This window comes from Strigops habroptila, chromosome 1, assembly GCF_004027225.2.
Source record: "Strigops habroptila isolate Jane chromosome 1, bStrHab1.2.pri, whole genome shotgun sequence".
Lineage (NCBI taxonomy): Eukaryota > Metazoa > Chordata > Aves > Psittaciformes > Psittacidae > Strigops > Strigops habroptila.
This window is the reverse complement of record NC_044277.2, coordinates 21,655,230-21,671,443: the sequence shown is the minus strand read 5'-3', so window position 1 is coordinate 21,671,443 and position 16,214 is coordinate 21,655,230. Positions and strand designations below refer to the sequence as shown.

The window sequence follows — 16,214 nt, the reverse complement described above, 5'->3', positions numbered from 1 at the left end:
TTTATGTGCATACAAAATAAGAGCATGAAAAGGGGGTTTTTTGGAGATTATGGTCTTTTTTTAATTTGTGGGTAACAATTTAAGAGTTCAAAGGCAGAGTGAAATAATACAATACAGAAATTTAGGTTTCGTTTATAAGAAGTAAAAATACATTTTAGTAAGAATAATAAGAAGATAAACAAGAAAAGCAAAAAAGGAATGGAACTGGTTCGAGACAAGCAAAAAATTCCACATTTTAGAGCTTGAAATAATCCAAACGTGCATTCTACTTGCAAAAAAAAGGACCCTGCTAGTTTAAAGTAACAGTCCGATGACTTGTCAGATGCCCAACTTCAGTTCTCAGACCTCATATCTGAATCTGTTCATCCTTATACTGGTATAAACAAGAAACAATCTGCTGAAATTAGAGAAGCTGCATCAGTACATATTACCAGCAATATGATCTTTCTCTTGCCTGAAGTGCTTGATATCATTCAAACCCTCATACCATTCCTCTGTAGTCTAACAGGTATCATTGTGAAATCTAAACATTCTCATAAAGACTTCAGATTTAAAAAAAAATTTAATGGGAAGAACAAGGAAAAGATTTCTCATGATTGTGAGATGGACATAGAGAATCTTGTGTTCCTAATCCAATTTTCAGAATGTTTGGATTTTTAAAATCACCATGAGGTGAAGTTTCTTAGAAAGAGCCAGTAACTTTGCATAAGAAAAAGATGAACTTCTGTTTATGCATGAAGACATTTTATGTAGCTAATAAGTAGAACTAAATTAATTTATTTTCATTTTGGAAATTTATGTAGTGATGATCCATAAGATTAACATTTGAAGGGGTGATAGCATTGTGGATCATTCCAGGGGAGCAGTCAGTTACAGATTTATGTATTTGTTAAAAATGTCTTTCATGTGTATGCATTCAAATTCTTCTGGAAAATTTTAAAGATTTCTGTTGAAAATTTGCACCTACAGTCTCATGTTTTTAATTTAATATAAATCTCTGCTGGCCAGGGCTCTCATCTTGTAAACACACATGCTTGATTTAACTCAGGAGTTGTCTCTATTAAGTGATTTCTTCTCTAATACTGGTTCTTGTGCTGTGCTGTTTCCACGCATTTCTCTGTTTCAGTATAATTCTCAGTGCAGATATGTACTTGCCTAAATATTTGTAAGTATCTGTGAATAGGAACTTGATGATAAAGATTCTTAAAGATGCTAATTTTGAATGTTTTTATTGTTCAGGGTAATGATATGTAAATATTTCATCCAAAACATGCATAATCAAGTATACCTGCTTCTGTTTTAGAGCTATAGCACTCACTTACCAAGAGCATCTTGGCGTGACGTACCTAACACTTACAGAAGATCCTAGCCCTCGTATAGTTATTCACAATAGGTGCTCTGTTCCATTGCTTGTAAAAGAGAACTTCAAAGGTAGGTAGTATGCAGAAACAGTGCGCTGTTATAGTATAAATTATTTTACTGTATCTCCAATACAAAGTTGAGTTCAATATGTTTTGGATACAACAAGAACTTGATGCCCTCATAAAGGTCCATCTTAAAGTGAGAGACTCTGGAAGATACTGAAGCCTGGAAGCTATTGGAGCTAATCACAAGGTCAGGAATATGAACTTCCATGACTCCAGACTTTTGGGTCTCCCTAGTTCCAGCCATCAAGGTGACTCAGCTGTAGGAAACTAGTAGGCAGTAGAGTCTTGTTGACATCAGTTCAATCCCATGGAACATTTAAATTTCCTAAGATTCACAAGTGTAACACAGAACATTAATGTTAACTTCATGATCAGTAGAACATTATTTATGTAAATCTTAGTGTATTAAAAAAGAAAGAGAAAAATACCCAAACTTATAAAATTCCAACCAATAGAAAAGTAATGTTTTTATTTATTAGTGATATTTTAGACAGAAACTTCCTTGTTTGTGTAAGCATAGGTGAGTTTTGATTTTCCTGCAGGTTTTAGAAAGTCCTAATCTTGTATATTTTATGAAATTTCAGATACACCGAAGTTTGAAGTTTATTGTAGAAAGATTCCAGCTGAATGTTCAGTTCATCATGAACTTTACCATCAAGTCTCCAGCTATCCAGATTGCAAAACTAGAGATTTGTTGCCCAGCATTCTTCTGAAAGTGGTGTCATACGATGAATTAGTAAATGAATGGAGTGATTTTGTGGACGTCAACAATCAAGGAACACAGGTAAATCATTATAAACTATTTCCTAGTTCACAGTGTAAATGGTTGTCTTCCTGACCTGCACCGTATATTGTTGCTCTGCAAGAAGCATACTCTGTTGGTTAACTAAACTCTGTTGGGTTTAGGGGTTTTTTTACTTAAGTATTGGGAGCTCTCCTTCCTCTAAGTGCTGTTGTTTTTTTGGGGCTTTGGGGGTTTTTTTGGTTGTTTTTTGGTTTTTTTGGGGCAGGGAGGGGTTGGGGTTTTTATTTTTCATTTTAATAGAAGTTTTGGAAGTTCTCCTTCCTAATGCCTGTCCTGTGGAAGTTTTAGAATACAGATTACCTTCTTCACTGGCTATTTTTAAAAATAGGTAGGTAAAAATACGGGCTTTCTAGCACTGAATTTTTTCACTTCTTTTTCATCAACGTGGTGTTCCCTGGAAAAATCAATCCTGAAAATTTCTGGCCCCTGTAAGCAGAGGATCCAGGAAAATCCTTCTGTTTGGTAACTTAATTAACACAGGATTTTTATCTTTACATCTTGTAAGAATCATCACTGTCATTCTCCCTCTATGTCTTCACAGAAGCTACTCATGTCTTTCTAAAACAAAACAAAACAAAAAAACCCTTTTATTTCCTTCTGTTATTTTTCTTCTGTTTTGAGGTAAATGAAAACTTCCTTGACTGGAGTAATTCTTTTTGATGGGAATTTTTTCCATCTTTGAAGTCATTAGTTTACATGGAATCAACATAAACTGCTTGGCTCTTTGAAAGAAATACTAGTTTCAGATGTTTTCCCTGGGGACCAATCACAAAATGCTCTTGATTATTGAGTGTTATGTTATATTGCAAGTAGTTCAGTTTCATTCAGCAAGCCAGTCAAGCAATGCAAGGTTTCAAATTTCAGTCATTAATGTTATGCCAGACCAGGGTTCTTTATAAGTATCTGGCTCCTACAAGGAATTAGATGCTAAGACAACATTTGGGGATCATTGTCTACTTGAAGAACTTTCCAAATAAGAAGTGTAGCTTTCTGTTAGCAAAGTTTTAGGGTTTAGATGTAGACAATTTCCTCAGGATTTCTCAGTCCGTCTTTCTCTTAGGAAACTGTAAATATAAGTAAATAAGGAATATGCTAATAGCTTCACATACTTGGATCAGATTGTGAAATAACTGGGATTTAGAGGATCTTGAGTAATTTGTGCTCTTTCTACCTAGTCACAGATAGGTACTTATTCTATTAGAAAGAAAATGTTATTAATTTACAGAAATTAATAACATCTGAAATTGGCCTTAAAATTTCTGATCCTTAAGATCAGTAAGAGTTTTTTAGAATAATGAGGGTGTATTGAAAATTCAGTAAATGTCCTTTTTTTGTCCACTTCCATCATGCAGGACTGCAACTCTCTTTCAGATAAGCAAAGGTTTAAAACTGAAATATCAAAATTATAAATTCTCTTATATGTAATTCTCAGAAGAATAAGACATAATTTGACAAATGAAATTAAATTATCTGTACAATGTTGTTATATATAGTGTAGCGAGAATCGGTTTAAGGGCTGATCCTACTAAACTTCCAGGTGCTTTCCTTCTGGTGACTTGTTAACAGCAGTAAAGATTCTTCAAGGCAAACAACTGTTTATTTTACCTGTGCAAGCCCATTATCTGTGTGTTATTCCTTGAGTTTGTATTCCTTTAAATTATATCTTCTGTCATTACAATCTAGTAAACAATTGTGTTGATAGTAGCCTTAAAAAAAAGCCAGCTTGCTCTAACAAAGACTGCTGTGATTTTTCCAAGACTGAAAAGACCTCAGTTTTTTATATTCAGGAAAAACACAAAAGTTGCTCAGAACTATTGTTGAATTAAGCTACAAAAACAGTATGTCATTTCTTTAAGTAGAATATTTATTCCTAAGGACAACTTGTTCAGAATCAAAGTTTGCACTTCTGTAAGCAAGACACAAACCTGTTGTCAACTTCTCATTTTCCTGCCTTTTAAAATCTTTAATGCTTTTTAATGCTTTTGCTATTTCTTTGTGGCATCACCTTGTTTATGAATGTGTTCTCTCAAAAACGGTTTAGATGGCTTAAGAATGTGTTCACTGTTGTTAAACAAGTCTTCATGAATCCAGAAAGTTACTTTAATTTTTAGTCTTCATGTGTTTTGCATCATGCTATCGGCTACTCATCTAACCAGCTCTTGAGCTAGGGCATAGCAACATAATGTTAATTTAGGGTTGGTTTTCCAGAGGAGGTGTTATTGTGCAGAGCTTTAGGAATATGCCTTTCTCCTTCATCTAAAATCACAATTTAAAATTTCCTATTTATTCTCTTCTCACATAACCTCCCCCCTCTCCAGCACATCTTGCTTATTTCTGGAGAAAAAGTTTCTTATTAAAATGTATTCAGTTATGCAGATAAAAGATGAGGTGCAAATTTCATCTTGCTGTACAACTGAAATATTTAAATTATCAGAGCTGTTATTTTCTAAAGTATTGAAATCTGTTTCTGTTTTTCCTGAACAGTGTCATGATTTGAGTAAGAGATCTCACCCAGAAGGCACTAATAGGATTAATTCATATTCTGACCTTAAAAATAGTAATTTCAGTGGCATTCCGTATGTTTCTAACTCTCTTCTCTAGATTGTGTTCTTAACTGGCTTTGGCTATGTTTATGTGGACATTGCCCATCAGTGTGGAACAATAGTTGTAACCTTGGCCCCAGAAGGAAGAGCAGGACCGGTCGAGATCAACCTCAACAGGTACATAAAGCACATAAAACGTGATAAAAAAAGCATTGCCAAAAGCGTTGACCGGCCAGTCAGCTTTCTAAGTGTTAGCTAACTTACAAACTTTGGCTTAACTGTTTGTTTTTTTTAATACTGCTGTGTGCTCTGTGGCATATGTTTAGACCAGATGTTATGCTTTGTGTATCACAGTTAAAAAAGGACAATCTAACACCAAAGTCATGTCACTTTAGGGTAAACACTAGATGTTTGATACAAAAAGAAGTCCAGTGTTGTTCGTTTAAAAAAAAAAAAAAGGACAATTTCCCTTCATAATTAATTTTGAGTGTGTTCATCAGTATAAAATGTATTTAGCCAGGTCCTGCCATCTGTAATTGTACAAGCTCCCACTAAAACTGGCAGGAAGCTTGAAGTGCAAGGGCTGTAGAAATAGTCTTACAGTCAGTAATTAACTGTACTTCATTATAACACTATTCTTAGAAGATTTCCCCACTTCCGTAACACACTGCAACTTCAGCTCCATTTGAGTGCAATTATAACACTACCTCTTTCTAAGATGGAAAAAGCCTGGCCTCCAGCAATGCTGTGACAATTAGAGTGGAATTTATTGTACTGTTTTTATTTGTGCTGTAAGTAAGTATTAATCCCCAAGAAACTGGTCATCAGCAGTACATAATAGCCCACTTGCTAGTTAAACTTGGCAATGGGCAGTTAACACTGGAGGAGGGAGGCTGTCAGTGTTGTCGTGGCTTCCTTGGAGGGTACTCACTGTATGTGACGTGAAATAAATTATCCATAATAGTAACCTTCAGTGGTGGCTCTCAGAAAATATTGTAACATCTGAGGCTGTACGTGAATTATCAGAAAATTGTCATATTGTCTGCTTTAATATCTGGCTCTGTTGCAAAAAAAATAGGAAATTACTGTGTATATAGAGATGTTCCTGTCCAAACTATACTGTTGATTGATAAGAAAGAAAGAGAAACCTGGCATACATGGAAATATCTGATTTCTTAGAAGACCTCCTGGGTGTTATCCACAGTGGTGGTTGAAGCTGCCAGACAGTAACAGTAACAGGACTTGCCATAACAGTAACAGGACTTGCACAATGAGTTTCCCGTGTATTATAGAAAACATCTTTCCTGACAGCTTTCTAGAAAGCAAGATGCTGGGTGAACTCAAAATACATGAAGTAACAAAACTTCTTTTCCTTCCTGTCTAGAAGTCAAGAGCAGACCCTATCGCTGAAAATGTTCATCAGTCAGTTAAGTCTTGCTGCGTTTGATGATATTACGAACCACAAAGTGTCATCTGAACTTCTGCGTCTCACAGCAGACCACGTTTTCCTCCACATGGCCCCAGCCACCAGCTGCCTGAGACCCCTATTGCAGGAGTTCCAGCAGGACACCATGGAAGGCCTCCCACAATTTCATAGTCTCCAAGTGTATTGTGAAGACTTGCAACTAGACAATCAGTTGTACAGCAAATCCAATTTCCATTTTGCAGTCCTGCTGTGCCAAGGAGAGAAAAATGAGACTGTGCAGTGGTCCAGAGTGAACAACCTCATTGTTTGTAACAAAGATTTGGAAAGCTATAAGGAAAACTGTTTTATAAAAGTCTGCATTGCTTTTTCTGAGGAAGAGAATTTCATGTTTCACGTAAATGACCTCAGCTTTGAACTCAAACCAGCTAGGCTGTATGTGGAAGACACTTTTGTTTACTACATTAAGACTTTGTTTGATACATATCTTCCAGAAAACAAAACTGCTTTTCAATCCATGAATACTTCAGATACTACCCTGATGCTGCCTGAACAAGTGAGAGAGCATGCAAGAGCTTTAGTCAAGCCAGTGAAGCTAAGAAAATTAACAATACAACCTGTTAATCTGCTTGTCAGTATTCATGCTTCATTGAAACTGTATATAGCCTCAGATCACACCCCTCTCTCTTTCTCTGTGTTTGAGCGAGGACCCATCTTCACCACTGCCAGGCAACTTGTCCATGCCTTGGCCATGCATTATGCTGCTGGAGCACTTTTCCGAGCAGGTCAGTACTTCTCCTTAACATGTAACATTTTTATTAGGTACCAGGATTCTGTGACTGTGTCTCAAGCCGAATAACCTCGATGTTAACCATACATTATTGTTTTCCTCAGACACTCTTTGATAATGATATTTTCAGATACCTTTCATGTTCTGCCATATGACAGAAGGGAAATAAAATGGCTGAGCAGACACCAGTGGAGGTTTGTAAGGTTGTGCTAAACATTAGCCAGCCACCTGAAAGCTTTACGAAACCCTGAACACAGCATAAAAATGTATTCTAGCAGGCTTAGGTTTTGTCATTTTATATTACAGCACTAGTCAGAATCAACCGACATTCCTCACATAAACTCCCCAAAACTACATTTAATCAAATTATTCAGCATGTTACTCTGCATTAAGAAGTAAATTATAGCCCTGAATGTTTTTTTGTTGTTAAAACTCCTTTTGGTTGCAGTTTATGATTAGGAATCTGTCTTTCTTCATACAGCCTTCATGCTAAACTGGCACGCAGATGTTTGTTGTCCTTTGATCCAGGAACTATGAAGTTTGCTGTTACTAGCTTTTTCCCATATAGCATCAATAGTGAACAATTAGTCTATTAGTTTAGCAGGTACATTCTGTTTCCCATAAATATTAATTTAGAAATTACGAAATTTGGTCTCTGACATGTCTTAGTCTGGAACAGAATTTTTACCTGAGACAGGAGGAAGCTTCTCCATGATCACACATAAGTAACGTACTCTGCACTGAAACATGGGATTTATTTTCCTGCAGTACTAATGGTCAGATTTTCTGGAATCCTGATGTGCTGGAAGCATAGCTGTGACCTGATTTCTTGCACAATTACCAAAATAGTACACATGCATTTCAGGTATTTATAAATGGAAATAGTGAGATGTTGATCTGGTCTTTCTCACAGTTGTGCACCAGAACAGTGTGCACCGATTCATTATTTTCTTGCATTATTTTGCTTGCAAAAATTTGCAGGTTTTTCTTTTTACTACTTATTTGGATTTGTTTTACAGTCAAATCCCATAGTACAAAAGGGGAGATGTAGTTTCTTGCTAATTAAGAGTGAAACTATGGCCCAATGTGAATGTTTCTCCCCACAACTGCCTGTGAGTGGTGATACAAGTGGTGATAGACTGCAACAGGAAATTGGGGTTATACTGGTTTTTCATCTGCAACATCCCAGGTGAGGCACATATGAGAGTTAGGGATTTCTGAGCCTGGTCTTGGTCTCACCTGCTGTGCTACCCTTGCAGTGTGCAGTGCACAGGCCACCCCTTCCTCTGGGCTCATGATGTAGCTGAAAGCAAGCAGGTTTAAATTTTATGAAGTAAGATTTGCTTCAGTGGAACTTCTCTTCAGGAAAATTCGTAAGCATATATTTAGTCACTACTTAAACCACACTCCAAGCACTAAAACTGAAATGTGTTTTTTGAAAGGTTACTATGATTGAAATGATTAATGATATGGATTAATGTTTGCTTGGGCAAAGAAGATGCTGTATTTTGAAGAGTTTGTGACACTTGTCAGGAGGCTGTGTCAACAAAGTTAAAAAGGAGATAAAATTAAGCAAAAAGCTTTACATGGTCTGCTCACCCTGAGACCTTCCCTCACCATCAGGTGAGTTACACTTGGATTGGTCTCCTCTGGAAGAGGACCTCGCTCTCCTGCCTTTTAGCCACATTAATCTGCAAAATGACGGGTTGTTTGACCCCCTTCTCACCACTGTCCAATGCATAAATCGTTGTAGCATCTGCACAAATGGCATTCCCACACAGCTGTGCCTTATGCTCCAAGCGGTTTATAGTCTCATTTTGCCCTTAGCTGTGTGAAGGATCATTGCTGCCCTATGGGAGAGGGCAGGATTGACCCCATAGCCTGCTAAAGGGGGTGTATCATACTGCCCCATATGTTGCGAAGGAGCAGCCAGAATCTGTGTCTTGTAAGCAGTGAGTGGGGCTGGAGAGCTTTGCTCAGGTATGCTGATTACCATTGCTTGTCTCAAATTAGCAAAGCTTGCAGTGGAAATCTCCCATCCTTTTCTAATTAAGTTGGCTTCTATTTAAAAGTTAATAAAATTCTATTTAAAAATATCACTGGTATCAGCCAGATATAACCCTGTAGTTGCCTATAAAGAAAATGCAGTGGCTCTCTGCTAATATAGTCATACTAGTGGACATAATTACTAAGCATACCTTGGGAAATGGTAACCTGACATGATACTATATTTCTGCAAAGTAAAACGCAGCACAGAGCTTCTAAATGGAGGGACTATTCCTGATTCATCACTCTCCTATTCCTTACTTACTCCCACACCTTCCTTCTTGGATTGAGTGGCCCATGCTGGTAGTGAGGAGCCATTTGGTTTGCCCTGAGCGTGGGCCAAGGAGGGTCACACTTGCTGCAGGTTGCATATTCTTCCCATGTGCTCTCCAAGGGTGAGCATGCTCCTTCCAGAGCTTCCCAAAACTGGCAGCCCACCAGCCAGGGCCAGACTGTCACAGCTCACCCCCAGGATACCAGGCAGCCCCTCAGCTTTGTGTTTAACTGGTTTCATTCCTGCATTTAATGTGGTTTTCATTCCTGAACACACTGGCTGGTCAAACAGGTGAGTGGAGTTGGAGTCTCCCATGTTCCAGCCTGGCAGTGTCTGCTGGGGATGTTGGAGGGCAGCAAGGCACTAAGCTGTGGTGTCGTGCAGCCCCTTTCCATCACATGACTCACACCACCTCAGGACAAGGAATGACAAGAATATTTAGAGGGAAAAAAAAAAAAAAGGCTGTAAGGGATTATTGTAACATTATTGATCTGAGAAAGCAGAAAGAACATCTCTTCCATGTGTACGCACCTCCCCACCCCTCCAGCTTTTCAGCACTTCACACATGGCAAAGATAATTTATTAAAAATACTACAAGGAGGGAGTACAGGCCCAGCCTGAGCACTGTCCTGGCAGGGAGGGACTGCCAGGGGATGCTCCTTTCCAGGGCAGGCACCACGGGGCCACAGTGCTTGTTGCCTTCCTTGTTGCATTGGCAGTAGTACCTGGTTTTCGTTCTCATAGTCCATCCCACCCTTTCCCTTATGTCTGCTGTGGTTCTCACTTTTTATGCTACAGATACTGGAGTTCTCAACCTGCCAGGGCTAAAATGTGGGACAGATTCAACAAGAATAATAGATTTTCCAGGAGCTTAGAATGGTAGTATGAGATTAATTCATTTCATATGAGTAACATTTTCTCTTCTGTTCAGTTTCATGATTCAGCCTTCCACAGGAGTGACTGGGAGGGTCTAATAGAAAACAAGCATCTGGATAGCAGGATTTTGCAGTGATGAGATGGGAGTGAGGAGGGCAGCGCAGATCAAGGGCCCTCAGCGGGAGAGCAGGAGGACAGTCTGTCCATCTTTCAGTGTCCCAGCCCTGTCACACCCGGTGTCATTCTGACAGTGCCAGCTGGAATTTATGGTGCCAAGGCTCAAAGAGCAGGCAGTTCCCATTAAAGGTTTATTGCCATTTCTGAATCGTTCTCTCAGGGCTGAAAAAAAAAAGAAGTTATGCAGCACTATTTCCTAATAAATCTGCTGCCAACCAGCCTGAGAAAGACAAGACCTGCAAACAGCTTTCCAGCAACAGATTGCTGTGCGCTTGGCCATCCAGCAAGCTGCTGGCAACCCTGCATTTATATAGGAAACCAGATCTGCAGATACCTCTCCTGGGATATGCATAAGGAATACTCCCTTATGAGTAACCTAATCAGCATGTAGATGTCATTGCTGTTTACACAACTGTACTGAGCAGAAGACATTTGTCTGGCTTTCACTGCACTCTGAAAGAAAATGATCAGCTTAGAAAGGTTTGGGTGGATTTAAAATAACTTCTTAAGCACTTGTCAAAAATCTGCATCCCCTTTGCTAACACTCCATCGAGCAATTGACCTGCACACTCCCGTAAAGCAGTACATTGTATCAGTGTAAACTCCCTGTCACAATTCTATCATGTGAGGATGTGAAATCACCACACTGCCTTATAGTGTCTAAAACCGACCCGGCGATCCGAACTTGCAGTCCCATCCCTTTGTAGCTGTGAGGCTCTAGCATCCGCCTCCCTAGTACACTTTTAGCAGAAATACGGGAAGCTCCTGGAAGGAAGTCATTCTAAAGCTATTTGTGAGTTTGCCAAAAGAATTTCTTTGATTTACGAAGTATGAAAGATTGCCATTTCTGAATTCATAGTGGGTGAGTTATTTCCTGTGTTTTGCTCAAAGGAAGGTCAGAATGCGATGAATACTAGTGTGAAAAAGATAATTAAGGAATAACCTTTTCACAACTACTGCTTCTGCAGTTTTTGCAGCCATAACATGTGTCTTGTTTTTCCATACAGGCTGGGTTGTCGGATCGTTGGAAATTCTTGGGAGCCCCGCTAGCCTGGTGAGAAGCATAGGGAATGGCATAGCTGATTTCTTTAGGCTCCCCTATGAAGGGCTGACCAGAGGCCCAGGAGCATTTGTCAGTGGAGTTTCCAGAGGAACGACATCATTTGTAAAACACATTTCCAAAGGTAGAGCTTTCACTTTGTTGCTCCAACTACTGCTTTGTTGTCAGGCGTTGTTAAAGGATGTGTTTTAAACAATATTGCTTGCAGCTTTGTTTGGCTTGCTAGGCTGCAGTGAAGTGCTGGGAGGGTAACAAAGCTCACATATAACATCATATGTATTAAACAGATCACCGCTTAACTACAGTGTGTAAGAACATTTCAGAAACTTCAGAATTTTAAACCTCCCAATGGGAAATGGAGATTGGCTCAGCCGGTATTTCATGTGATAACTGCAGAAATATTAAAGGTGTTCTGTACTTCTGCTAACCATCAGAAATTCTACACTCTGTCGCCTCATCATATTTATTATTCCTTTTTAACAAAAGAAAAAAAGAGTAGATACAGTTGTCATAGCTGTGTAAGTGCGTGGATGGGTTTTGACAGCGGGGCTGGGCTGGCCTGAGAGCAGGAGCAGCTTTTGTGTTGCGAAGTCTGTACAAACAGTGCCATCGCGTGGCTCCGCCGCCCGCAGAGACCCCAGCGGGACGCTGCTGCTCCTCCCCGGGGGCTCCCTCAGGACACCTCCTTCCCAGCTCCTCCTGTAAATAGTTGTTTACCTTTTCATCACACACCCCCCCCCCTCCCTTTGGGTCAGCCCTACAGAAGTTTGGGACCTGAGGAGGGATGTTTGCATGTGCTGCTGTTCCCACCAGACAGGCAAACCTGGTGCAGGCTAATGTAAAAGGCGTGATGTGGACCGTAGAAGCAGTGTGGTGATGCTTAACAAATAGTAAAGCATGTTACACATGGGTGACTTTTCAGCTGACTTGCTGTTCTCATAAGCTCAGTATTGCAGTGAGGCATAGAACGCCTCCGTGTTTTAAATTAAAGCATTTTGATCCAGACCCAAATGTATATCTCCATGTATTTAGGTACACTGACGTCAATTACCAATCTGGCAACAAGTCTTGCTCGGAATATGGATAGGCTGTCACTGGATGAGGAGCATTACAACAGACAAGAAGAATGGAGAAGGCAGCTTCCAGAGAGCCTGGGAGAAGGACTGAGACAGGGGCTGTCTCGTTTAGGCATTAGCCTTCTAGGTAACGTACTATTAAATATCAAGTTGAATGATGTTATTGTTTTCTGATCTGCTCACCAGCCTTTGCTACATGTGATTTATAATTGCAAATTCTGTTTATTTTGGTGTTTTCTTGTGAAATAGCCTCACGGCATGTGTATGAGATACTGTTTCTTTTTATCAAGGTTTAGTGACTTTTGTGTATGTTTTTTGCTGATAAAATAATTACAGATATAGAATGAGTTTGCACACTCTTTGCGAAATATTTTCATTGGTACATGATGCATCTCTGAGTAGAAAAGAATAATTCTGCCCAGGGCAGGGTGACTTGTAACTAAGCACAAAGACGTCATCATGCTGATGTTTACTTTCCAGTGAGTTATAGGAATGCCTCCAAACCTGCTTGGTTTTGCTGCACTGTAGATATCGGGGATTCTTGGTTTTGTTTGAAAACCATTTGAACTTAGTGCAGATGTTAAGTAAGCTTTGATGAGGAATTCTGCTTTTACAAAAAGACCCAGATCATCCTGATTCGGTGTAATTGTATTCACTGAGCAGCCAAGTGGTTTGGTTAGTTAGAAGTAAAGATTACTCTGGCCTTTTCAAAATAATACTTAAAAATTTGAAAACTAACCCACACTGGAAGAAATCTCTGAGAGAAGTTTTGCAGTAAGGGGCTGTATTTTCTAGGTTTCTTCTGTTGTCACACAGCAAAAGAATGCAGAACTGTACTGTTTGGCAGAGTTGCTCAGTATGTATTAAAGAGTATGAATCCCTTCGAGATCAAAGTGACCAAAAGCAGTCCAGTGCAAAAGGTTAGGAGAGCTGAAGCTTGAAAGGATTTGTCCTCCTTCATAATCTTCACTAGTGTACACAACTCCTAAATTTGCAACCGCAACCCTGAAAGCCCCGAAGAGGAAGTGGTAAAAATGTTACAAGTTTGGGTTAAGTTACTGGAAATTATTTTGAGCAATAACATTAGATGATGTGAAGCCCTGTCATTTGCTAATGCCTGTAAAGCAGCAAGCAAGTGTCCTGGGAGAAATGTGTATAAAGGAGAAATTTCATATATTAGTAGCTACTTTCCCAATAGTAAGCTGTTACTGGTGTTGCAAATCAAAGGCACTTTGAAGAAGGTTTTATTTTTCCTTCTTGTTTTATTAGGCTAAGGGCAGTCAGGTTGAGTAACTGGATGAAAGATTATACTTTTAGAAGCACTGTGTCAGCCTGGTGTATATGTGCTGGTGAAATGGTTTGGTGATCTTGGCTCAGTTATTGATAAGACAGCGAGATAACGTGGTTGTCCCCTTCAATGACACACCAGAGCCCTTCGGAACTACAAGCATCAGCTGTACAGCCTGAAGAGCAAAACTTTGTTGCTTTGGCTGTGACAAGGCAAAGTTTCTACTGTTCAGGAGAGCCAGGAATTCGTACCATGCATGCACAAATACACCGCGCCTGTGCCTCCCTGCACACAAGGCTTTCGTTGCCACGGGAGTATGCCTGAGTTAAAAACAAAACCAGAAAAAAAAGACTTAGAATTTCAGTGTCCCTGAGTTCCTAGGAAATCAGACTTCATGTTAGAAGCTTAGAGCTTCATACTAGCACTCAAAACAGTGCTCCTCTGCAAGCTAGGATCTTGCTCTTACTCCTGCCGTTACGAGATTCCTGCCTGTTAAATACCTCCGTTCTTAGCAGCGAAGGCAATGAAGCACCCAGATAAATAGCTACGGATACTGTGTATACAGACTTGACAAGTGTAGGACCTCTCACTAAGGGAAGAACTGGAAATATTCCACTGAATTTTTATCAGGCATAATTATTTTTATTTAAGCCTGATTTTTAAAAGGCATGTTTTCTTTGTATGCACAGCAGCATTCATGTAAATTGTATCGAGACCTAAATTATGAATAGACCTACATTTCAGATTTTACAAACACATCAGAAAGCTGTTTCTGTCCTGACCATTTAGTTTAAAAAATATTGTGGCTTCCCTCAAAAAACAGTCATAGTTGAAGGGGAGGTATCACCGTATTGCTTTCTTTCACGAGCATGTTCAGAGTAAACATGAAGATGCTTACTCTAAAAATACTTCCAGGTTCTTCATACGTAACAAAACGAAACTGCTATCTTCTTTTCCTTCACAATGGTGAAGAGTTCAGATGAGCACAGGAACGCAGGGAGCAAGACCTTTTAAAGCCGTAATTTCGATGACTTTCTAATGGCAAAAATTGAGACATGTGAAAAAGATTTCTGGGATAGTCACAGGACTGTCATGTTTGTAAAAGCCATCTGACTCAGGCAAGCAGCTTTAAGAACTGCAAATGCAGAGTTCACGCCTAGGCACAGGCATGTACGAGCCTTTAGTTCACTGATACATTGTGGTATCTACACAAGAGGAAGAGTTGCATTTCTGATTTTTCTGAAAATCTGGCTCATGGTGGCCTTGATTCACTTAAGCACATGCTTAAGTGCTTTGCTGAATGAGGGCCAAAATCATGTACTCTTGTCTCCTCCTCAGTGCAAGTTGTTCCCTGCGGTACATTCTTAAGTGCTTTGTCCTGTCTCATTTTAAATGACTCAAGCACTGTCAGGGTGTTGTTTGATTTGATTGTTATCTTTGGCTGGTTGTCGTCATCTTTTCTAGTTTGGGGGAGACTTCTGGATCACTTTAGTAATGTTTATGCATGAAAATAAGCAAAAGCTTATGGATAGGTGTGTTTTTTCTTTTATATGATTAGACAAAAATGCAGTGGAATTGTATTTAAAATATTTAGATCGTTGGCACTCCCCACCAAGGAACTGTCTTTTGCATTTTGCCTGACAGGGTCAAGCTTTAAAATAATAATTTATAACTGTATAAAAGAGGATATGGAAACTATAAGCTTTGTTTTCAACTACTGGTCCTAGTGAAAAATATCATATTGAAGTAGCTCCCTTTAGGAAGTTGGGCATTTCAGAATAACCAAAAAGCTGACAACTATTAGAAGAGCCATTTTTCACAATGGCAAGAGTGCTCAACATTTCAGTTACTCGTGCCTGGTTTTGGGGAAAGTGAACTGATAGTAATAGGGACTGACAGTGTAACTAACTGTGCTGCTACAGAAGGTAAAGCCTGGATTTCAGAAGTTCAATTTTTTGATATTAAGGGTGGTGGTGCTTGTTCTTGCTGTGCAGCTATCACTGAATCAGAGCCACTCTACGTTTGCATATCTATAGGCAAGATACTAAGAACCACTGCTAATCCTGAAGGTGTGTGCTATTCCACACACTAATTCTGCAAATATATTAATGCACAGCAACAGGTGCTCTTTCCTGTTAGCTGTATTTTTATGTGATGTTTGCTGTGATGAGACTAGGCTTCAGCCATTTTTTCGGCGTGAAACACTTGCAGCAATCCCGAAGGACAACAGAGAAAAGAAAAGGAAGCAAAATGGTTTCAGCTTGGCTATGTTCCAGCCTCGTGGCAACGGATGGCAAGTTTCTGCTGGTGGGGGATTTTTCCCAATTATTTCTTGGTCTGAAAGAGTTTGTCACAAACAACCTGAGCTTCGCCGAGTTCTGTAAGCCGTGCTATGTTTACCAAAGACTCAGTCTGCGTGCAAACCAGTT

At 39.4% G+C, this 16,214-nt stretch overlaps 1 protein-coding gene across 15 annotated transcripts in view; it reads left to right on the top strand.

Moving 5' to 3' along the window:
* The window catches only part of VPS13B (vacuolar protein sorting 13 homolog B), a 444,484-nt gene that overhangs the window by 413,550 nt on the left and 14,720 nt on the right, over positions 1-16,214 (top strand). For 14 of the 15 annotated variants that reach the window (XM_030480526.1, XM_030480557.1, XM_030480551.1 and 11 more), the window contains 6 exons: positions 1,304-1,431; positions 2,012-2,211; positions 4,834-4,952; positions 6,160-6,983; positions 11,369-11,545; positions 12,454-12,624. In XM_030480526.1, coding sequence (XP_030336386.1) covers positions 1,304-1,431; positions 2,012-2,211; positions 4,834-4,952; positions 6,160-6,983; positions 11,369-11,545; positions 12,454-12,624 — 1,619 coding nt within the window. The remainder of the gene's footprint in view (positions 1-1,303; positions 1,432-2,011; positions 2,212-4,833; positions 4,953-6,159; positions 6,984-11,368; positions 11,546-12,453; positions 12,625-16,214) is intronic. The other variant, XM_030480546.1, reaches the window with a different exon arrangement.